At 39.2% G+C, this 24703-nt stretch overlaps 1 protein-coding gene across 1 annotated transcript in view; it reads left to right on the forward strand.

Moving 5' to 3' along the window:
* The window catches only part of UGCG (UDP-glucose ceramide glucosyltransferase), a 31251-nt gene extending 8302 nt beyond the window's left edge, over nucleotides 1-22949 (forward strand). Inside the window, exons 2-9 of the mRNA XM_081103279.1 lie at nucleotides 8294-8435; nucleotides 14387-14489; nucleotides 15665-15766; nucleotides 17102-17214; nucleotides 18810-18988; nucleotides 20249-20335; nucleotides 20801-20990; nucleotides 22528-22949. Of these exons, the coding sequence (XP_080959405.1) occupies nucleotides 8294-8435; nucleotides 14387-14489; nucleotides 15665-15766; nucleotides 17102-17214; nucleotides 18810-18988; nucleotides 20249-20335; nucleotides 20801-20990; nucleotides 22528-22698 (1087 nt within the window). The 3' untranslated portion in view covers nucleotides 22699-22949. The remainder of the gene's footprint in view (nucleotides 1-8293; nucleotides 8436-14386; nucleotides 14490-15664; nucleotides 15767-17101; nucleotides 17215-18809; nucleotides 18989-20248; nucleotides 20336-20800; nucleotides 20991-22527) is intronic.
* Nucleotides 22950-24703: the final 1754 nt, after the last annotated feature.

Below are 24703 nucleotides of genomic sequence, written 5' to 3' on the forward strand. Positions count from 1 at the left end.
ATTGTAAATGTGTTCAGTTGTCTCTTTTCCCAACTGGGTTGTAAGTGTTTGAGGGTAAGGATAGTGTCTTACTTACTGTTGTATGTCCGATGTCAACCAGGCACTCATTATTACTTATTGAATAAGTGATCTTTGAATTTTTTCTAGTAGAAATGGTGGATATTTTGCTCATTCATAAGTTCGCTGTCATTTGGCCACTGTGATTTGAGGTGGATGGTCAGAATTTGGGATGCTTTCAATGGCCATGAACTTTAATGAACTTTATTGGACCAAAGGGAATCTTTATCTAACTATTTCTAGTTAATTGCCAGGTAAATAGAAACAGGGCTCTAGCAATAACTTGTTTACCTAAAAACCTGAATCCTCCCCCCCATCTCCCCCCCCCCCACCCCCCCGCGACAGCTTTTCCAAAGGGAATGGCTGTCTTGCTATCACTAATCCTTACACTTAGATCTGTCCTTTGGGGAATGTGGAGCCCAGGGCTATCCTGAGTTGGTTGACATGCAGATCATAATGAGTGTCCCCCACTTTTCCTCCACCTACAGAAATTTGCTTTAGACACAAAATAGTTTAATTTAGACATTACTTTCGGCTTTAAAAGGGAAGCTTTGGGGAATTGTGTAGAAGAAGATCGGACCAGTCCCATTAATTTCCTCTTGATTTGAAAAGAGGGGATTTTGAGTTTATGGTATGTTTGAGGGTCTTCTGTGTTTGGGGGCACGGCCTGCTGGGACCGCATCTTCTGCCGAGTGCCTTTCTTATTTAGTTGCTATTAGCAAAGCATCATGCTCTCTTTTCCTTACACTAGGGCTCCTATTGTCACCAAAGGGGTAGTGAGTTGGGGGTGGGTTATTGGGGAGGGGGAGCAGAATTATTAAAGAACTCCTCCCTATTTGTTTTCCATGGTGAGGAATCTTCTGTATTCTGTAGTATGTATGCCTGCCGTCTGGTAGAAATAGTTTGTGTTTTCCGGTAAACCTAAGTCACTATCGGTTATTTTGTGTTCTCTGGGGAATCTTGTGTTGCTGGCGAAGCCCCTCCGGCCGCAGTAGCATTTTGGAAAAGAAAAGGGCTGCGTGGAAGTAACATCAGTCGTGACACATCGCCGATGACACACACACAGCCACAGCCTTCCAGGGCGCAGTCACGAGTAACAACAACAGCAGCCCTTCGCCGTTGGAAGTGGTTGGCGCGGACTGTGTGAAGCCGGGGACCTGCTGATAGAGCAGTCAACCTAATTTCACATGAAATATTAACAAGCTTGGTTGCATGCAGCGGAGATAAATTCCCAGAGTCAGATAAATTGTTTCAAGTGAATCACGCGGCAGAACTGTAAAAACAGCACAATCCGGGGCTGTTAAGCAAGGTGGACCTTGCCCTCAGGGAATCCATATTCTTAGAAGCCTGGAGCGAGTCTTGTGCCTCCTGTGGGAGGTGGAACGCGGTGTGAAGGCTGCAGGGGAGAGCACAGCGCACCCTCTCTCTGCAGGGCTTCCCTTCCTACCAGGCTTCCCTCCCGCTCAAAACCCAGTTAGAACACAAAACTGTAAAACAAAGCACTGAAAAATGGTTCAAACTGTTGTGTGAGGAGTGGGGAGGTGTGTGAAAAGATCAGAAGCATAAAGCAAGAAGCTAAAATGATGAAAAAGGCAGTAACTGTTTTAGAGACCGAGATGTTAGAAGGTAAACATCAGCTAGGATGAGTGAGACCATCCCCTCAGTTCGAAAGTTGCAGGGAGGCGATTAGGATTCATCAAGCTAAAGCATTTAAATCCCGCAGAACCAACCCCGATACTTCTTTGAAGTGTTCCCTGAATAGAGATAACCTTCTAGGGCACCAGACAAAGCAGTACCCCGAAGGCTCTCTCTTTTGTCTGTGATTCATCCCTGATGATCTTTTGGACTTAAGTTACTTCTCAGAAACACCCTGACTGGAACGGTACCTGCACAGTTGGCCCTGCTGCTGGCAGGGGGCACACAGCCCGGCAGCCATGTGCGGTGAGCACCCCCTCCCCTCCCCCTCCCCCTCCCTCCTGGAGGTGAGGTGCCTCAATTACATGAATAGGATTTTTTTCATTTGACAGTGATTCCAGCTCCTGATTTAAAATGCAATTTAGAAATAATTCCTCTGGAAAATGACACATACTGACATTTTACTGTGCTTCCTATCTCCTGAAAATTGCTCACTTACATTTCAGGATCATTTCATTCTTTAAAAAGGAAACAGATCAAAACAGTTGACTAGCCGTATAGGTCGGAGATCCATTCCTTTTATACTCTATGTGTTCCTGAAAACGTCACAAAATCAAATTTCTGAAAGTCAAAATGGACGTACATGTGAGGCAGATTCTGTTTCAAGAGGGCTAAGATGATTATTAAAATTCCAAAGTATGTTTTGCTGGTTCTGATGCCTGGCACCTGCTGCCACGGATTAAGAGCCTTTGCCAGGTCGTGGGGTGGGGCGTTCCCTTGTAATCTTTGCTCTGGGGCCTGTGCGAGGTAGGTGTGGTGATTTCATGGCAGGATACACTCTCTCTGGAAGCCTTCAGAGCATCTCCCTACTAGAAGGTGGTATTGTTTGGATTACAGAGTAACTAGTAATTACAGTACTTTGTACATTGTACCTGTACCTGTACCTTATACATTGTACCTGTGGAAATGATCTTACCTTTGCCTCTCAGCTCTGGGAGTGACAGCCTCTCCCTCCAGCAGAGCCACGTGAATGGGGATTGTTGTGGCTGCAGAACCCAATATTTCTAGTCAGAGTCTGAAGAACAGGAATTAAGAGGAGCCAGGACTATGCAGAACCACTGTCCAAATGAGAATACATCTCATAGTTTAAAAGGAGAGCTCAGCTAAAAGGAATTTACGAGTAGCAGGTCGTTTTCACTGGATAATAAGTTATGATATTTAATGTTTCTCACTCTCATCCTTGCATTGTTTTTACATTTTGGATGATGTCTGTAGAACTTTAAATTGGTTCCTAAATATTAGGCGTAATTTGAACTTTGAATATAATTTTATCTTAACTATTGCATGTAATTTATCTCTGTGTTAACTGTGTTCTGTGTCATGTTTTGACTGTTATTTGTTTTTACCTTGATTTAGGGCTTTTGACAAGTCCCCCTTCCCCTTTTAATCTTTCTTAGTACACAAGACTCGGCTTTATTGTTTTTTGAAAAATCAATATTATGGCCTAACATTTTAATTTATATGAATCTTTAAATATATAAATTTCTAGTTCTTCTATTTTGGTATATAAGTCTCATCGATGGTCAACATCTCTAAATCTCTTATCAGGACTTTGGTAATTCAGAGAAGTTACATTAGGTGGAAAATGTCCTTAAAATTAGCCGAGTTTTCAAAAATTACCAATAATAGCTGTCCTTGAATGTTTACCTTGTGGCTGAATCTCATTTCTCACAACTGCTTTATGAGGTAGGGAGTGTTACCCACCTTTTTGAAAAACAGCAACACCAGCAAAGACTTGTGGTAAAGAAGTAACGTGCCCAAGGACAGCACAGCTGTGACGCTGGTACAGAAATCCAGACAGTCTGCCTCCGGGCGGGGCGCTTACGCCAGTGTGGAATATACAGCCTGTGGTGTGGTACCCTAAGAATAACCCGGAAGTGATCCATAGGGGCATGCGTATAGGAATTTCTACAGTTCTGAATCTTAAGTTTCTGATTATTGGCAACATTTAGATCACTATGGAGAGAGCCCCTACTCATTCTCTTCTCTGCTCTTCCACGTTCTCATACCTCTGGTCCTGTTTCTTCACGGGCTTCTGATTTTCCATCCATCCCATGACTGCTAATCTTTCTCAGTCCTCTCCAATCCTTCAGGAATCGAGTCTTCCTGGGTCACTGAGAGGTCACTGCTGCCTGAGTCTCCACCCTAGAGATTCTGATTTAATTGGTCTGGGCATCGGAATTTTTTGTTTTCTAGACTCTCCTAGTGATTTCCTTGGTGCAGTCAAGGTTGAGAGCAACAGCCCTAGGCTGTTTATTCACGGTGTGGTAGCCTCCGCCCTGTGGCTTCATTTAATTCTCCACCTGGCCCAGAACACACAATTCATCACTTCATTGTCCTGCCCCACCTCAGGTCACCTGCCCTCTGATCTTGAACCCACCTCACAATTTATAGCTTCTTGACGTTCACAGTCTCGCTGAGGGTGATCGCACAGCCCTGGATTAGTACTACTGCACATTCATGGGCTCGGATCTCAGCGAAGCCCACAGAGGTGCCTGGCAGTACTTCCTGTCTATACTTAGCTCTGTCACCCCTGGCTGGGAGAACCTCTTCTACACCTACCCTCGTGCTGGTCGGATTACCGTCACTCCCACTTCACACTGTGGATCCTAATGTGTCATTCATTATTCTGTATTCTCTCTCTTTACCCTTTGGCTAGCTCTTTCCCCTTACCATATATACTCAAGTATTAAAAGTTAAAAATAATGAAAAATTGAACTGGAAACCCCTTCTCCATCTAGTTAGTCTCTGGCCCTTGTATTTGCTGTCAGGTTTCAAGAGAAACTAGTGTTTATTCACTGTTATCACATCTCACCTCCCATTCATGTTCTTCTTAACATGTATTTACCTACCTACTCCTGCGCAGAGTGCTCTGAGGTCACCACGCATACAGTCCAGCAGACATTTTGGTTCATTTTTTTTAATCCTCATCAAGGATATGTTTATTGCTTTGAGAGCGAGTGAAGGAGGAAAAGAGAGAAACATCGATGTGAAAAACATCAGTCGGTTGCCTCCCATATGCTCCTGGACTGGGGATCGAACCTGCCACCTAGATACGCCCTGACCTGGAATTGAACCTGGAACCTTCTGGTATACGGGACAATGCTCCAGCTAACTGAGCCACCCAGCCAGGGCGACATTTCAGTTCTTGTCTTGACATTCGATATTGTTCTTTCTTGAACCCTTCCAAATTTCCCACTTCTCTGGTCACTCACTCACTGTTAGTCTCCTTCATGCATTACTGTTCTATGATATTTGTGATACTGATTTGTGGCCACCTGCTAAGGGCATGTTGTACTTGGGAGAGCTTATGTGTATTTACCAAAAGTAGATGGTTCCAGTATTTTTATCTCTAGACTAACCATACCTTCTGAGCGCTAAATATCTATTTATTTAGTTACTCTCCATTTACTCTACATTGTTTTTAAAATTGAGAACATACGACGTATCGTTGTTTTGCTGGACCTGGAGAAGATAAGGGTAGAAATGGGCATCCATGAACAGTCCTGTGCAATGTGTGGGTGCAGTAAGCTCAAGTTCACACTGTTCAGGTCTTGCAGAACCGTGACCTGAGATACTTAAATAAAAACTGGCTTGAAAAGCAGTCAGCCTCGTCTGGCCCTAGCAGAGCCACTCATCAAACTGGCCCATTTGGAGAACGGTACCACCCAGGCCACTTTCGAGCTACCAGGTAAATGGTACTGTCATCAGTTCTCTTCACCACACACCTGCGGGCTTCACTGTTGTTGGCGAGTCAGAATGAGTCTTTGAGAAAATTCTGCATGCTTGATAGGAGAAGCTCTTCAAGGGTCAGGAGGCATGTCTGTATTAGCACGTAAAGTAAAATGTCTTAGTGAAGAAGGGGAAGGGATGAGCAATAGGATCAGCACTGGGCTGTTGAGCACTGTTGAAATTAGCCTTGTTTTTCATCTAAAACCTTGCTGAGTGCAGTGTGTTGGTGGGCAAGGTTTCTCTGTAGCTGGTCATCGCCGCGGGTGCATGTTTCGATACAGCTTAATAGCAGCTAGTGATCATCAGTGGGACCAAGAGATAAAAATTCTCACTCTCCCATGATTTCAGTGTCTTCGTAGCTCATTCTCTCTGGACTGCACTCTGGCTAATTTCTTCAAGTCTAGATTCCTATTCTCCAGTTCTCCTTTAAATAGGCAGTCTTCTGTCTTTCCTGCTGAGTTTCCAATGTCAGTGATCCTAATTTTTACTTCTAGACACCGTTTGGTCTCTTTCATATATTCATCGTCACAGATGATGGTCTCTCATTGTTTAGTTCAAGCAACACAGGAAGTTTGCATCCTGGGTTCCAGAGCCACGTGGTCAGGTGTTCCAGAGGGACGTTTCCCTTCTGTTCCTCTTCGCTCAAGACTGAGTCCGAAAGAGACCGCTTCCCCATCTTCCCTCTGTGGGCCAGGGTTTTTCTACTTTGCGTTTCACAGATTTCCTGTGAATCTGGTCTCAGGTTGTCACCATCCCTAGGTCATCAGGGACCAACAGGTAGCCCAGGGCATGTAGCGTGTGCAGCACTCACTGACGTAGAGTTTTCTCCTTTCTGTCTGGGAGGCTAGCCTTGTTTTCCTGGCAGTGCAGTCATGTATTTAAAGACATGCTTTCAGTGCGCTTGTATTTAAAAAGAGGGAGAACAGTATAAAGTTATATGAGGCTTTATATATATGTACATGCCTTGGCTTGCATATATATTAAGAAAACCTCTAGAAAGATCAGCAAGACGCTTCTAGTGCTGGGGAGGTAGTGATAGGAATAGGTAGATGGGAAACAGGGAGACTTACATGAACTTCTTAATATTTTTTGTGATTTGAACCATGTGGTGGCTATCTTACCAGTTCAATTAAGTATTACTAAAACTCCCCCCCCCCCACCCCCCAGCAATCTAGATGTTCTGTACTGGATGGGTTTCTCTCTAGACGTTCAGTCTACTATTTTGTTAGAAATGGAATAGTGGTCATTTTTGTGGCTATATACATCTTAGCTCATGGTTGAACCTCTATCCAGCCCTCTTGATCAATTCTGTAGATCAGTATTTTCCAACCTATTGGTGGCAAAGGATCAGTCCTTTAAGAATTTTCCTATCTGTTATGCATTGACAACTTTGATAAACTACAGTAAAAATAAATTATTGATCACGTGTTTGGATGGCCTGGCCATGTCAAACTGCTGTAAAAGTTTCTAAATGATTTCTCTCTAGTTCTTCTCATCACAGACCAATACAAAGCACCGCGTACAGTGGCCCGCACTGGGCAGCACTGCGGTAGGCCGCGCTCCACTGGTTTTGGCATTCGGTGGTGTGGCTATGAGATCTATACACCGACTTTGAAATGTCCTTCATGTGTAAATTTTTTTCATTGTAGGTAACCTGCTTTATTTCTGTAAGGACGTTGGTATGGCCTTACCTGAAACATTAGTTGTTTACTATGGTAACTCCCCGCCTTAATTAGCTGGGAGCAAGCCTGTGGCCGACTGCTCTAGAAGGTGGCACTGGTGTACTTCCAGGAGTCATCCATAGATTAATGGTGTATTTCATCCAACCTAAGAGGCGTTGCTGCTGCTGGTGTTCTCTTGGTCTGCTACAGGTCTCATAGGTTGGTTTTCAGGCTACAGCCTCAGGACTCCCATCTGTCTGGCTGCCAGCAATTGTGAGATCCCACTGATTTCAGAGAGACTGAAATGTGAAAGAATGTGTCTTACCGTAGCTTGCAGATGGCTCCATGAAGGTTCTAGCCTCTGTGGAGAGTTTGGAGACTTGCTTTTGAGAAGGAGAGAGGCAGCCTGTGGTGATTTCCCTTAGAACTTCGCCACTCTGCCGAATGGCATCTCATTTCTTTATTGTGATAGCCTGACAGTCACTGGGGCACATTCTCTCTTTGCTGATGGCATGGCTTCCCTCATTAGGAGCCCTGTGCTGCAATACCCCTGGGATGGGCCAGCCCTGAGAACCTCGACCAACTTATCTGGGAATTGATGACACTGGCATATTTTCCAGTGTCATTAGTAGACATTTTTCTCATCGCTGAGATTTTTTTTTCTTACTTTCAACTTCCCCCTGACCCAACCCTACCATTTGCGGCTTATGAATATTGGGAGTTCTGCTACTTATCCCGATTCCCACACACACACTGTTTTGATAGTTTTTTGGCCAGTTTGATGGCAGTGTGGGAGGAAGGGCAGTTAATGTGCGGACTAACACTGTTACTCATTTTCTCACCGGGTATTTATTGAATGTCTGCTGTATGCCCAGCATAGTTCTAGGCACTTGCGAGGACAGCAATCGGCAACAGTCTTAAGTTCCGGCCTTCGTTGGAGTATTGCTTCTGCTTAGTTCTGGTTTTCCTTAATCTGGAAGCTTCCCTGGTTCTACTTGCCTTCATTTTCAGATATCCCTTTAGAAAAATGTCCGTTAAAAATTATTTAACTTAGAATTTAGTAATTCTTGATAACTTGGTGTATGTTATATATAGATTTGGCGCTAATATATTCTCCAGAAATAATGTATACATTGTTTGCTTTGTAGCCGATTGCACCTCAACAAGAAGGCAACTGACAAACAGCCATATAGCAAGCTCCCAGGCGTGTCTCTTCTGAAACCACTGAAAGGAGTGGATCCCAATCTCATCAACAACTTGGAAACTTTTTTTGAATTGGATTATCCCAAAGTAAGTGTAGTGTTGTCCTCATTAGAAATGGGGCCATCTTCTCTCTCTCTCTCTCTCTCTCTCTCTCTCTCTCTCTCTCTCTCTCTCTCTCATCGTAAATACATAGACATTTTGACACTGTATAAGGTAAAGGTACGAAGAATTCATGATGATGTCAACCTCAAATTTTATGCTGTAGTAACAGTAGTCACAGGACAGAAATGGCTCACCACCTGAAGTTTGGTCTCCCTCCATCACCATACATTTGACCCTCTTCATCCTCTCCCCCACTCTCTTCCCCTCTGGTAACCACTATACTTTTGACTGCATCTGTAAGTTTTGTTTGTTCATTTGTTGCTTTGAGTGAAATCCTATGGTTCTTGTCCTTTTCCATCCGACTTACTTCACTTAACATAATACTCTCAAGACCCATCCATGTTACAAATGTTACAAATATCTTTTTTTATGGCTGAGTTGTACTTGATCTTCTTTCAAACTGAAAATGCAAAAATTGGCCTTTTATAATTCAGAAAGAATTACATAAATACAATTAATTTGTAAAATAAGTTCTACAATAGGAAAAATGGAAGTTTTTCAAGACCTCCATTATATAAGTAAGTGCAAAGGAGAATTTATTTTTATAATGAAAGAATATTTTCATTGTTTACAAATAAATCTCAGAGCATAGCTAAGAAGAATCGTATAAATTTATTCTTGTGAAACAGTCTCACATTTCAATTTTTAACCATCAGCCTACCCTTCCCCCTTTTCTCACTAAACCACTTTTAAAACCTAATTATAGAATTTCTATATTGTAGCTCATGTGAGATGATAGTCATGGAATTTAAATGATTGCGGAAGTTAGTGTGGGTTTTAATTGTAGAAAGAGTTTTTAAAAATAACTCCAGGAACAGATGTAGCCATTAATTATGAACATTTGGGATGAATCAATAATTGACTTCTTAATCCTGATTTTTTTTTTTTAAATTACAATTCGGGATTATCTCAAGAGCTGTAGTTTTCACTTAGTTCTTTTTCCACTTAAATCATGTCACCAGGCATTTAAATTGGTTGAGGAGAAAGCTATTTTGATACTTTGATCACAGTTTTATTTTCTGATTACAAAAGTATTGTTAGCTGTGTAAATAAAAAATTTAGAAAGCAGAGGGAAAGCACAAAATACCTGCCATCTAAAGGAAAATTTTGATCTCGTGGCTTTTTATTTGCTTTTTAAAAAAAACACAATGACAGTGTTCCACAGAGACTGAAGTTAAACCACTGAAACATCACCCAGACCTGAGTGTGAATAGATGAGCCCTTTCTATCGACAAGGAGGCGGGTAGTCATGAAATGAACATTCATGTGACAGCCAGGCCCAATACACTGTAATAATTTCATCTTGTCATGTGTGAACATTGTTTTAAAAAGTATGGAAACATTTTTATTCTGGACATAACTCCTTCCCCTGGTATTTGATGTGCAACATTATAGGCCATTTGGGAGAAAAATAAAACATACGTTGAAATTCTAAAATTTTATTTAATTTTGGACATGTGCAAGATTTACTACTGGAACTTGTTCTGAATTTTTAGGTTTAAATTTCGGTGACATTACTATACTAATTGCCTTGAAAGATTTCTATGATTATATGTATTCCTTGATTAAAAATTATTCCTTGGTGCCCTAACCAGTTTGGCTCAGTGGATAGAGCGTTGGCCTGCGGACTGAAGAGTCCCAGGTTCGATTCTGGTCAAGGGCATGTACCTTGGTTGCGGGCACATTCCCAGTGGGGTGTGTGCAGGGGGCAGCTGATTGATGTTTCTCTCTCATCGATGTTTCTGGCTCTCTGTCCCTCTCCCTTCCTCTCTGTAAAAAATCAATAAGGTATATTTTTTAAAAAAATTATTCCTTGGAAAATATATAAGAGTGGAAAAGTGATACAGTTCATTTTTCATAAAATTGAGTACTCATTTGGCATCAGCATAGAAGGCATTGGGGAGAGAGTCAGCCAGTAGCAGGAAAACTCAGTAATCTGCATCTAACATGACTGATGGCTTTACTTCAGTGAGTTCTGGCCATATGAAGAATTTGTAATTAATGATCAGAGTTATTAACAGAATGAGGCTATGGCATTTATGACTTTTTCTTTTCTGCAAATACAGAATTGGTTTAAAACATTACAAGTCCAGTGCGTGTTTGAATTCTTTATTGCCAGTGGTGTAGCTATCCCTGAGAGGAAATGTTTTTTAGCCAGTCTTCCAACAAAGAATTGAAGATTGAAAATAGGATCACTTATCAAAAGATGAAGCACAATATATGTAATAAAACTACTAAGTCAGAAAGATTAGTGGTCTTTTAAATAAATTTCAAAAACTGTATAAATTACCTACTTCTTAAAAATAGGTAAGTATAGCCAAAACCGGTTTGGCTCAGTGGATAGAGCGTCGGCCTGCGGACTGAAAGGTCCCGGGTTCGATTCCGGTCAAGGGCATGTACCTTGGTTGCAGGCACATCCCCAGTAGTGGGTGTGCAGGAGGCAGCTGATCGATGTTTCTCTCTCATCGATGTTTCTAACTCTCTATCTCTCTCCCTTCCTCTCTGTAAAAAATCAATAAAATATATTTTTTTAAAAAAATAGGTAAGTATTTAGTATTGTCAAAACTTTGAATTCAGAGTGGTTCTCTTGCAAAACATTTCCTGACTGACATTTGTCTTTTACTTAAAGCTTCCCTAAGGGGTGAGTTCTGGGAGGGGGCGGTCAGTGGGGAAAAAAACAACAACAATAAAGCAGTCATCTGTAATACTTTCAACAATAAAGATAAATTTTAAAAAACTGAAAAAAATAAATATTTTTTAAAAAGGCTGCCCTAGGATGAGCGCCTTAGCTTAATAAGTACATTCATCTCCTCCTCGGCACCAGAGAATGTTCTGGGCATTTGGGGTCTAAGTATATTCTTTCCCCAAATGATCTTCTGTAATCCAGATGTCATCATAAGATTTTTCTGTAAACCCGACATTTAGTTATTTATAAAAAATTCAAGATATTCCTATCCATTATGCAATATAATTGATTAATATATATTAAAACATTTTTATGTTTAAGAGGATATTTTATGTTGTTTACTATATTTAAAACTTTGCATTCCTAATGTTGATAGGGCTAAATCAATGAGGAACTTTTTTCTAATATTATTTATACATCTAATATTATTTAATTAAGATTACTTTTTAATCATAAAGCAGAAAAATTGCCTTCGTGATTATTGCAGTTTCAGATATTCATTTCTTAAATAGCAAAGGGATGAGTCACAATTTGTGGGTTTTTTGTACCTCTCATTCTTTAGTTCTTTAGTCATCTCACTGTTTGAAAAAAAGGGGGGAATTAGTCAGTTTAGATATTTGTATAGCAGCCTTTAGTAGAGATTTGATGGAGGCGAACCTCATTTAAAGTATTCTGGGGTTTATTTCTAGATCTCATGTCTTCATGCTGTACCCACTTATAGTGGAATTTACTTATATCACTTCCAGATTTGTGAAGTACATGTTTTCTTGAGATATTCATAAAATATGTTTTTAATAAACACTGTATTTTGTGTTTGCTAAGAAAGTCTGTAACCAATAAATGTTTGATCAAACTGTGAAGACAGAGGTATGATTATCATAGCTGAAAGCTGGAGGCTCCTGGTTCAATCTGATACTTCAGATAACACTTGGAATGCTGCCTCCAAATGGATATGATTTTTCAACATCAGAAACAATTAAGCAAAAGTTGTGTTTTATAATAAAAGTCCGAACATTTTTTTGATAATATGAATTGAGTTTTATTTGCACCAAGGCTAATTAAAAGGTAAACCTTGAATTTGAACAAAGGTAAACTATATGTACTCCCTGACTTACATTAATACCATATAATTCTCAAAGATGTTTGCTGTAACCTAGTATAACTTTTTTTTTTTCTTCCCATTGAGTACATTTCTAGTATATTTTACAAAGTTTTCTGCTGGGGAAAAAGGCTAAAGTGAGCTTTTTAATTCTATTTTATGGAATCGCATTGCTTATAAATATTTCCTTTCACTATATTCACTCATACCTGCCAAAAAGCATAAAAGATAAAAACGTTAAGGAAACTATGCTATGTTTGCAAAAACAAGGAACTCTGTAGAGCAAGCCTGGCTGAGCAGCCCACTATAGTAGGGAAAGGTAATTGTCACCATTACCCTTTAGAAAGTCACTTAACCTTTCTAATCGTCATTGCTAAGGTCAGTACCTTTTGGCAGCTCAGCCAAACGTTGTTCTGAAAGTCAAGTTAGGCTGATGGCTGACACTTTCTAGAACTCAGAGTCAACCCTTTGGGAAATCTTAGGGGTGTGGCAAGAGTGGGGCCGTTCCCTTCTCAGAGTTTGATCTCTGGAGACTAGGTAGCTGTATAGTGGTTTTCACTGCCGCCTGAGTGGCAGTTTGGTCAGTGTTAAAGGTAGATACCGGGTAGAATGTGTGAAAAAACATTTACTTAACCTGAAAAATAAATCTTACCTGTTACTTTCTTCATAGACCTTAGTCCTTTCTCTCTTGTGCTCAAACCACTAATTTCTATACTGCCAGTTTTTGCTGAGATAGTATATATTGAGCAAATAGTAATTATTGTGCTCAAGGGCACTGTAAACATTTTATTTTCACTTTTTACTTGTGTTTGCTTATCAATGGAAGTAAATAGTCCTTCCCTTTATACGCGTTAGCACTTAAAAAGTTGTGTCCTTAGCTCTTTATTTTTTACAAAACATAGCTTTGTTATTTTTTCATGGAAATCATTAACCTCCCTTTTTTTTTTTTGCTTCAAAATGTCCAACCTATTTCAGAAAGAGGATTAGTAGAAAATTTGTCATTGAGTCAGCATGAATTTATCACCACTTTTGAAAAAATACCCCACAAAATACTAAAGTAGCATCTTTGTATGTGGAAGCAAACATTGTTTTTAATTTAATAATTTATTAAATGGTAACTTAGAGCTCAAGATTTTATAAACATGTCACCCCAGAGATTCTGATTCAAAAATCTAAGAATAGGGCCTGGTATTCCCTTTTGAAAATACACGTAACAGGGTAACTTTGACACAGTCAAGTGCTAAGAAATTACTTCCTTACTTTACTATCAAAGAGTAAACATAGCACTGAGAGGAAAAAAAATTCTGAGTATGTTCATAGGTTAAAGGCTAAGCATTCACCCTGGCTGGTGCGGCTCGGTAACTGAACTTCAGCCCATGCACCAGGAGGTCACTGGTTTGATTCCGGGTCAGGGCACATGCCCAAGTTACCGGCTGGATCCAGTGAAGGGCGTGCAGGAGGTAGTCCATCAATGGTTCTCTCTTATCGATGTTTCTCTCTCTCTCCCTCCCTCTCCCTCCCTCTCTCTCTCTCTCTCTCTCTCTCTCTCTCTCTCTCTCTCTTAAAACAATAACATTTTTTTAGAAAGGCTAAGCATTTTTTTCAAGATGATACATTTTGAATCAAATTCTATTTTATTTTTAAAAAATTATTATGTATTAAGTTCAGAGACAAAGTTCTAGAGAATGGAGGCTGTGTTTATTTGGTTTGCTTTCCACGTTGCTTTTTACACTGCTGGCACTGTGTGAACATGTAGTAAATCTTCGTGATGGAGGGCACGGAGACGCTTGCGATCTGATCTGATGACGAGGCTATGCCTATCTGGGAATGGCAAGATTTCAACTGTGGGCACCGCCAGTCTCTCCATTCTCCCTCTGCTTGCACACAGGCCCTGTTCTGGGGAAGCTGCTCTGATCCACAGCCAGCACTTAGTATCATAAGTGCTTGCATCCATTATGAATACTCTCTTAACTTTTAACTTGTGTGTACAATTGCTTGATTTTCTTAATGCTTTTTTATCAATCAGTAAATACTACTAAGTGCTTCTTTTTGTAAAGAGATTAATTTACATAAAATGTGTTCTTTGGCTAGTATGAAGTACTCCTCTGTGTACAAGATCATGATGATCCAGCCATTGATGTATGTAAGAAGCTTCTTGGAAAATATCCAAATGTCGATGCCAGATTGTTTATAGGTAAGCCACGAATTCTCCAAAAGCCATTTTGCTGTAATAGTATTAGATGGCAGTAATCTTGGCTTTAGACTATTGATTAAGATGTCAGCCACCCATCGAAGTTATTGGCATGCTTGCTTTATGCATATTTACTGGAGCAGCAAAAGGTGCTTATATTCTTATGAGAAAGCTTCAGTTATAAAAACAAAGGGTTTTTTTCATATCTGGGATTAACAAAGTAACAAAAAATAATCCCAAATGATGTTTAACTCATCAATCAGACATAAGAATCTGCTCATTTGCTTCTTTAATATTTTCACTTTGTGGCCTTGTTGTATCTCCTTCATTGTAATTGGGAGTTAGCATAGAATTCACTTTTATTTTATTGCAAAAGGAATATTTTTCCAAAAGCTTGCATGAAGGCTTATTCTAAAGACTTTTGTAGAGGTTTATTTTCCAATATATATTGATTCATGCTTACTATTTTTTTTAAAAACGTATTTTATTGATATTTTACAGAGAGGAAGGGAGAGGGATAGAGAGTTAGAAACATCGATGAGAGAAACATTGATCAGTTGCCTCCTGCACACCTCCTACTGGGGATGTGCCTGCAACCAAGGTACATGCACTTGGCCAGAATCGAACCTGGGACCCCCTAGTCTGCAGGCCGACGCTCTATCCACTGAGCCAAACCCTTAGGGCATGCTTACTATTTTTTTAAAAATATATCTCTATTGACTTCAGAGAGGAAGGGAAAGGGAGAGAGAGAAACATCAATGATGAGAGAGAATCATTGATCAGCTGCCTCCTGCACACCGCCCCATTGGGGATTAAGCGTGCAACCGGGCATGTGCCCTGACCGGGAATCAAACCATGACCTCCTGTTTCATAGGTCAACACTCAACCACTGAGCCACACCGGCCAGGCCATGCTTACTATTAATATAAGAACTTACGAACTAGAAAGCTGAAACTAATAAAACTTTAAAGATAAATGATATAATTCTCCTTTGAGAACGGACAGTTTTTTTCTAACTATATCATTGTGAATAAGAAATGTAAAACAATGTTAAAGCATGTTCATTTAAATTATTAAATATGCAAGTACTTCTTATTTCTCTCTACCATATGTCTGTATAATAGAAAATATTTTCAGTGTTGAATGAATTTTTCATTGCTGTGCCTTTCCATTTTTAGGTGGCAAAAAGGTTGGCATTAATCCTAAAATTAATAATCTAATGCCAGGATATGAAGTTGCAAAGTATGATCTTATCTGGATTTGTGATAGTGGAATAAGAGGTGAGGCTTTTCTTATTTTATAAAACTATTTATTTGATGAAAAAAGTTCCAAAAGCAGTCTGAAAACAAATTTATCAACCCTTTTTGTTAGCCTAATAAAATAATTCATTTTATCATTGTTTTATGGTAATGTGTCAAGTTATACTAAGATTTTGACTTTTTTATGCTACCCTGGAACGTTACATGTATAAAAATGTTTTCATCTTGAAGAGACAATTTCAGCCATTAAAAAAGTACAGTTGTGGTCCATTATACATTCTATAAACTTTCTCACAGCTGTAAAGTTCCACTTTTTCATGTGACACTTTTACTTTGATCTGTTCGTGGCACAATAACCACACTATCTCACACAAAGGAACAGAAATTATAGATATTTTAGTAGAATACATTTAGGGCTTTTCACTTAGATGATTTTAACAGGAAGCCTTTTCTATACTGAAATTTCAACTTGCATCTTTAAAGGTTCATACTTACTGTAACTTTAGAGTTCTGTGCTATGCTGTTGCATTCTAATTACCTCGGGTTTCTCAACCTCAGCACTGTTGACGTCTGGGCTGGTAATTCCTTGTTGCTGAGGCTGTTCAGCAGCATCCCTGGCCTCCACCCACGGGATGCCAGTGGCACCCCTGTCAGGGTGCCACCCAGAAATGTTTCCAGATAATGCCAGCTGTCCCCTGTGGGGCAGCAGGTCAGAACTGCTGCCTTCGATTATTTGTGTTTAAGTCAGGGTGGCACTCCTCATAAGTCAGGACCCTTACATGTCTATCAGAGACTATGTTCGACACATTTACTATCGAAAGTTACATACCATCATGAATGTGTTATGGTTCCGGTGCACAAATCTCTGTCAAGTATAATCTTACTTGATTCCTGGCAGCAGCTTTATGAGCTAGGACATCTCCTACCCTCCAAGAAAGTGTAGGCTCATTTCCTGTGGTTCGAGAATGAAGGAGGAGGCCCAAGAACTGGGGTCCTTTGACCTCAACCCTTGCAGCTTTTGACTAGGACACATTGTCCATCCCTCCAGGTTGGAGGATCTGAAGCAGGAGTAGTTAAGGTTTTCAAGGTAGATCCATATTAGGTATATAATGGCCTAACAACGTATAGAGTAAATTAGCTTATCGTAAATTACACCTTTTTGAAATTTTGTATTCTACTCAGAAAAGGGATTGGGATTCCTTTAATAGATCCAAATATAAAAAAAGAATTTAATTTTTTTTATTTTTTTTTTAGTAATTTAGTAACTCACAGAATATATTTTACATTAGTGGGCATTTTACTAAAAAGAATGTTTTTCTCTCTCCCCCTTGCCACCTTTTTGTCTTTTTTATGTAGTGCTTCCAGATACACTCACTGACATGGTGAACCAAATGACAGAGAAAGTCGGCCTGGTTCACGGGCTGCCGTACGTAGCAGACAGACAGGGCTTTGCCGCCACGTTGGAACAGGTGAGTGTGGTGCTCATAAATAATCTTCTTGTTGTCGGATTCCTCCTCGCCCAGAAGCTTGAGCCTATTCAGAGAGTTGGGATGACATTTTGGGAAGGACGAATTGTCCTCTAATCGACTTTTTGTTTAGAAAAGGAAACTCTCAATTCCTTCAAAATGAAATATGTCTTATTCTTATATGCCACATTGTGTTTCTGTTTTAGAAGTGTCCAGGTTGATTTATATGTCAGTGGTAAGCACCTCCCATTTTGCACCAACCCCTGTAGTTTAGGTTTAATCTACCAGACTTAGAATGAATAGAAATAGGCCAGAGGATTCATTCCATTCTGTAAAGAAATCTGTAGAGCCTCCAACTAGTCCATAGTCCCATCCCGTTCCTCAGAGCTCACTTAATAACTGCCTATGGAATGAAGATGTATATTTCTGGTCTTAGAAGTTTGGTCCTATTCAGTACCACAAAGGGCTTCATTACAGTCTGGGTATGGGGTGGGTAGCAAGAATCATATTCTTAATTGCCCTGATAATTCCCTACTCCATGCCATGTATGCAACTCTTGCCATTGAGAAAGATCACTGCTCTCTATTTCAAGCTAATTAGAAGACGTAGCATATCCCAGATGCAAATAATCAGTAGGGTTTTATGTATAATAAGTAGGGTGATGACCATCTTGTTCGAACCATTAATTTTAACAGCTTGCATATCTCGTGACTTCACAGCTATCTAGGGAAAGGGCAGTAAAATGGGAGACAGAATTTTAGTGTCTGCCCTGATTATGAAAAATAAGTTGAAAAATAAAATTGGGGAAATTGAGAAGCTCAGTGACTCGGGGGCAGGAAGCAGCCAGCTATGAACGGATACAAGAAAAGGAGTTAAGAAATCATCCTTTAGGTTGATAGGTGGTGTTTGTATATGTATTCATACATATATACATATATTATATATGTGTGTGTGTGTGTATAATTATATGAACATTCTGAAAGCAGGATGATAAATATTTCTTCATTTTTATATATAACAATGGGTGATATTTTTACCTGTCTTATTTTATGTCTAAGTTTTATTTGGATAAATCTTTGAATCTTGCAGTTTTAGGGAAGATAACTTTTATTTGAGAATAGAATATACTTTTCCCTGATGAACAAAATAGATCCAGAGACATGGAAGCATGGGACAGACGTAACAGATCTCAGAGGGAAGGGGGTGGTAGGGGAAGAGATTAACCAAAAAACTTATATGCATATATGCATACCCCATGGACACAGACAGTAGTGTGGTGAAGGCCTGAGGTAGGATGGGAGTCAGGTGGAGGGGTCAGAGGGGAAAAAATGGGGACATCTGTAATACTTGCAACAATAAAAATAAATTTTAAAAAATAGAAGTAATAAGATAATAGCAAGAGTAGTCAACCAATGAAATTACTGACTGCCTGACATATGTAAACATTATTTATACCAATTTTTATTCAGGTAATTTATATAAGAATATGATATTCATTCAGTCATACTTAAAGGAAACTCATTAGAAATAAGAGTTTATAAACACCATACATAAAATTCTAATTGTATACATGTGTTTCTGGGTTGTTTTTTCGGCAGGTATATTTTGGAACTTCTCATCCGAGGTCCTATATCTCTGCCCATGTAACTGGTTTCAAATGTGTAACAGGAATGTCTTGTTTAATGAGAAAGGATGTGTTAGACCAAGCAGGAGGGCTTATAGCTTTTGCTCAATACATTGCTGAAGATTACTTTATGGCCAAAGCAATAGCTGACCGGTAAGAAAACTAAATTACATTAGGCTACAGTATGCTCAGTACCTAAATCAGTACTTAACTTATGTTGGTTTATTCTATTTGTTAAAACCATGGATTAAGGACTCTTCATTTTTGCTAGTGAATGCAGGATAGGTTAATATTTTTAGAAAGTAATTTCTATAAATTCATAGATAATGTTATTCTAAAGACATAAATATTCTCATTCATCTACATTCTTCAGATTAATGAGGTTTGAAGTGATTAAAAGGAAGTTTCTTTGTAATTGTGAATGTTCATTATTATGGGTGTAAATTTCTGTGTGTTTTAGAAGAATTAAAAATATCAGTGTAGTCATAAGCCAGTAGGTGAAAATTCAAAGGACATTATTTCAAAGTTTGAAATTTTCAGATTATTTGGGATTTTGCTAAGAAGCCAACTAATGGTTCACATGATTGACTTAACATTTCCCTATCACAAAATAATACTGTTTGCTATTAAAGGGGATCCTTGTCTTGTGTGATAATTTACTAAAGAAGTGGTTTAAAAATTGAAGTGGGTTTTAAAATTTTCTCATGAATGGTGTTCATGTTGTTTTGTGGTTTCATAGTGTTTCGCAAGAGATATATAATGTCACTTTTTGTTTACATTTCTTGTTGAACACACACACACACACATCACCCTTCCCCACCCCTTTGTGGTTAGTAGACTAAACTTTTTTATAAAATTTATTATTTAATGTATTACATATGTCTCCTTTTTCCCCCATTGACCTCTCCCCGGCCGTTCCCACCTAAACTTTCTTTTTCTTAAAATATATTTTATTGATTTTAGAGAGGAAGAGAGAGGGAACAAGAGATAGAAACATCAATGAGAGAGAATCATTGGTTGGCTGACTCCTGCAAGTCCCACGCTGGGGCTCAAGTCCTCAACCTGGGCATGTGCCCTGACCGGAAATCGATCCGGACATCCTGGTTCATAGGTCGACGCTCAACCACTGGGCCAGAGACTAAACTATTATATACAGAACCCATTCCATTTAGAACTTTGAGAATACCTGTTGTTTAAGTTTCTTAAATTGTAAACGGAGGGGTTATAGCTTCTTCCAGCCCTTAGATGGTACTATCAGGAGCCCACGTAACTGCTCAGACATCCACATGATGTACCCTGAGTGCTAATCCTGAGGACTAGGCTCCCCCGATGCCTCTTTACAGTGATGATTAAAGCATCGCCAGTCACACTTGCATGTGTCCATCATCACAGCTCAACTGTCTTAACTTTCAGAGGTTGGCGGTTTGCGATGTCCACTCAAGTTGCCATGCAGAACTCTGGCTCATATTCCATTTCTCAGTTTCAATCCAGAATGATCAGGTGAGTCAGCCGCTTTCTGCCTTTTATACTTTGTTTAAAAAAAGGGGGGAGGGGAGTGATTTTTATGTGGTATAACTTGGTTTAAAAATAAATCTAAAAGTCAGATTTTTCAGTTCCAGAAAAGAAAGTTTAGCTTCTTTTTAAAATTAATTTAATGTCTACATATATTTTCTTCACTGTGTTACACAGAAAGCGTTCAGAAAAGAAATGTTGAGACGATTTTTTATGTGCTCGTCTTTATTTTCTCATTTTCTATACTTTGAATTTTATAATCTTTATTCATATAGACCATACAAATGAATTTCTAGCCTTTTTATATGCTAAATAAAAATAGAAGAGATTCATTAAATACTCTTTGAAGAGGTGGGCCTTGATATAACATGGTAAAGAACTGATTATTTTCAGGGGGAAAGGTTTAGTCTTGTAACCAAGCTATTGTTTTAAGAAAATCCTTTTATTTTTTAGGTGGACCAAATTACGAATTAACATGCTTCCTGCTACAATAATTTGTGAGCCGATTTCAGAATGCTTTGTGGCCAGTTTAATTATTGGATGGGCAGCCCACCATGTATTCAGATGGGATATTATGGTATTTTTCATGTGTCATTGCCTGGCATGGTTTATATTTGACTACATTCAACTCAGGGGTGTCCAGGTATGTGGATAGGTATGGAAAGATTGGCAGTCATTTGATGGAACTAAAACTTTTTAATTTAGCCCTTAACGGTGGCTCTGTTGGTGGGAGTGTCATCCTGTGTACACAAAAAGGTGGTAGGTTCAGTTCCCAGTCAGGGCACACACTTGGGTTTCAGGTTCAGTCCCTGGTCAGGGCGTGTGCAGGAGGCAGCCAACCCATGTTTCCTCCTCACATCAGTGTTTCTCTCTCTCTCGCAAATTAACTCAATAAAAACGTGTCTTTACATGAGAATTTTAAAAAAACAAACCACTTTTTAATTTATTAAAAGTAGAAAAGATCAGATAGCTTCCCATTGAAGGTTAATATCAAGTTTAAACATTCCTTTTGTTGGTGGAATGTGGACCCAAAACTCAACTTGACTTTCAGCTTTCAGTTGTTATGCAGTCACTATTATTAGGGCTCAAAGAAAAATAACAATGATGTTAAATTAAAAAGTGTTCACTCAGAATGTATTAGGCTAGCAGTTTTTTAATGCTGCTTATTTACTCACTAGAGGCCTGGTGCACGGATTCATGCACCAGTGGGGTCCCTTGGTCTGGCCTGTGCCCTGTCACAATCCAGGATCCCTTGGGGGATGTTGGACTGCCAGTTTCAGCCCGGTCCCCACAGGCCAGGCTGAGGGACCCTACCGGTGCATGAATCTGTGCACCAGGCCTCTAGTATGCATATAAGATCTTTGGTTAATCTCTTCCCGCCCTCCCCCCTCCTCCCTTCCCTCGGGGATTCATCAGTCTGTTCCCTGTTTCCATGCCTGTGTGTTGAGCATCTGTCCCCTGGTGGTCAGTGCAGATCATAGCTACCAGTCGAATGGTTGCTTAGGCTTTTATATATGTAGATAATTAAAATTTTTATTATATTTTTTAATACTCACCCCAGGTATGAGGATATTTTTAAAAATATATTTTTATTGCTTTCAGAGAGGAAAGGAGAGGGAGAAGGAGATAGAAACATCAATGATGAAAGAGAATCATTGATCACCCGCCTCCTGCACACCCCCCCACTGGGGATGGAGCCTGCAACCCGGGCATGTGCCCTGACTGGGAATTGAACTGTGACCTCCTGGTTCATACGTCAGTTCTCAACCACTAAGCCATGCTGGTTGGGTATTTTTTCCATTGATTTTTAGAGAGAGTGGAAAGGAGAGGAGGAGCTACAGAGAGAGAAACATCTATGTGAGAGAGATACATCATTGAGAGAATTGACTCCCTCTCATGCCCCCACGTGCCAGCATTGAACCTGCAACTGACTTACGTGCCTTGAGCCCGCAACGCTTTGATCCTTGGCTCTAACCACTGAGCAACCAGCCAGGGCAACATTTTCTTTACCATTATAATATTGCATCACAGTTAAGTTATCTTAAGAAATGGATTTTATTTTTTTTAAACAGACTTGATTTTTGTGTAGTGTACTTAAAAGTGTGAATTCAGAAACGTTTATTTTTTTTAACTGTGTCTTTAGTCTGATAGTAAATCAATTCTTTTTTTTTAATTTGTAGGGTGGCACACTGTGTTTTTCAAAACTTGATTATGCAGTAGCTTGGTTCATCCGTGAATCCATGACGATATACATTTTTTTGTCGGCATTATGGGACCCTACGATAAGCTGGAGAACTGGCCGCTACAGGTTGCGCTGTGGGGGCACCGCAGAGGAAATCCTAGATGTATAACTACAGCTTTGTGACTGTACATACAGGAGAAAAAAGAAGTATTATAAATTATGTTTATATAAATGCTTTTAAAGATCTACCTTCAGTAGTTTTATCACATGTATGTTTTGGTATCTGTTCTTTAATTTATTTTTTGCATGGCACTTGCATCTGTGAAAAAAAAAAAAAAAAAAGAAACACATCTATAGTCTTGGCCAAATGGTATACATTATTTTGTGGAAGTAGAGAATCAAGAGAATTGGTTCTAGGAACCTGGGTCTGGTTTTTGTTGTTTTTTGAATATATATATATAATTTTATATATATATAATTTTTTTTTTCATTCAAATGCTCTGCAGCAAACACTGACAGTATCCTTCAGTAGAAAAAGTTTCTTATTTATGAGTACACTCTTTTAGAACATTGATGGAATGGCAGCAGCTCTGTTTTGGGGTTCAGAAAAGACTAAAGTGAATGGTATTGCGCAGTGAACAATCCACAGTGAGGTACTAACGGGAAACTTTTTCATGCTTTATGCCTACCTCTCGTAGTTGTTGCAGAGCAGATAAAAAGTGTAACAAGGTAGCCAGGCCTTGCAAAAACAAACAGAAAAACTTTACAAAATAATAATAACGAACGAGCTGGAGTCTAGTATTTCTATAAATCTGTGAGGAAGATTTTTTTTTTTTTTTTTGGCGTCACTGCAATGAACCCAAAGTGGTTGAGTTTGGTTTTTAATCAGCCATGTATCGAAGGCATCTTTTTGACCAACTCTTGTTGGTTCTGTCTTGAACCATTGTTAAACACTGTGCTGGTAACCCTTTCCTTCCCTGTCCCTCACCTGACCCACCCCATCTGTCCTTAACTATTGGGGGGGGGGGGGAGGGGTTGTTTTAAGTGTGAGTAGATGTTTTGATAGTTATGAGGAAAAATGCATTTCAGACACATTTCACACGAGCTATTTTCTTAAACAGTATGTCTCATTGTTAAAAAGAATGTAATTACAGGTATTTAATATCTTTTTTTAAGTAAATCTTCTAGCCATCAATAAATAAATTGCAGTGGGGTATAAGAGGGGACAGGATGACTTTTACTCTTAAATAATCAGTATCAACCAAGTCTACTGTGCGTGTGGTTGGTTTTCTGCTTTATTTTATTATTATTTTTTTTTTTTTGGTTTTTTACTATTACAGTTAGTCTAGTCTTATTTAAATTGGATTTTTGTATTCCAGTTTGTATGACAAAATAGACTAGAACAGTGCTCCTTGTAAATGCATGCCGTATTTCCCTCTCCCCTCCCTTCAGGCCGCTAAACTTGCTTGTCAGGTTGTGCTTAGCTTGTGGTGAACTGGACTTGTTTTTTGCTTTTTAAAAAATAGGCAAATATGTAAGGGACAGTGCATAAGCCTTTTTCTTTTTCTTTCTTTCTTTCTTTTTTTTTTTTTTTTGGTAGTGGAATATTTGCTTTTCCTTTAGGCAGGGATGGCATGTTGTCCGTATGAACGCCTGCTGCGGGGCTGACACTGACAATATGGCAGCTTTAATTCTAAGTTACTCAGTTTCCATGTCCAACTATCATGTGTAGCATATTAGCAATAACTACAGTTTGTAGAAAATGAACACGTTTTCACTGCACTGAGCCAATTCATTTAATTGTCAAATGACTATATACATAGTTTAAATTGTAATATATCTATAAATGTGTATATACTGTGTATACACGTTGTATGCAAGCCTCTCTCTGGGCCAAACTACTTCATTCTTTTTCTTTTTCCTTTTGCCTTATGATGAGTTTGTTTTGAAGGGCATCTTCTTCATGAACAAAGGCTTTGATGCATCACCCTTTCTATGTGAAATGGGTAGTACTGTTCCCTGAGGAAAGTTGCACAGGGAAAGCCAGTCTAGTTGTGACCCACTCCGTGTGTATGCTTGTAAATCACTGTTGTACAAGTTGACTTTTGCTGACCATGTTTGTAACTTGTTGGTTGATTCATGAAGTTTGGTTGATGCCACCCTTGGCCTGCTGA

Source organism: Myotis nattereri, assembly GCF_964212035.1.
Source record: "Myotis nattereri genome assembly, chromosome: 12".
Lineage (NCBI taxonomy): Eukaryota > Metazoa > Chordata > Mammalia > Chiroptera > Vespertilionidae > Myotis > Myotis nattereri.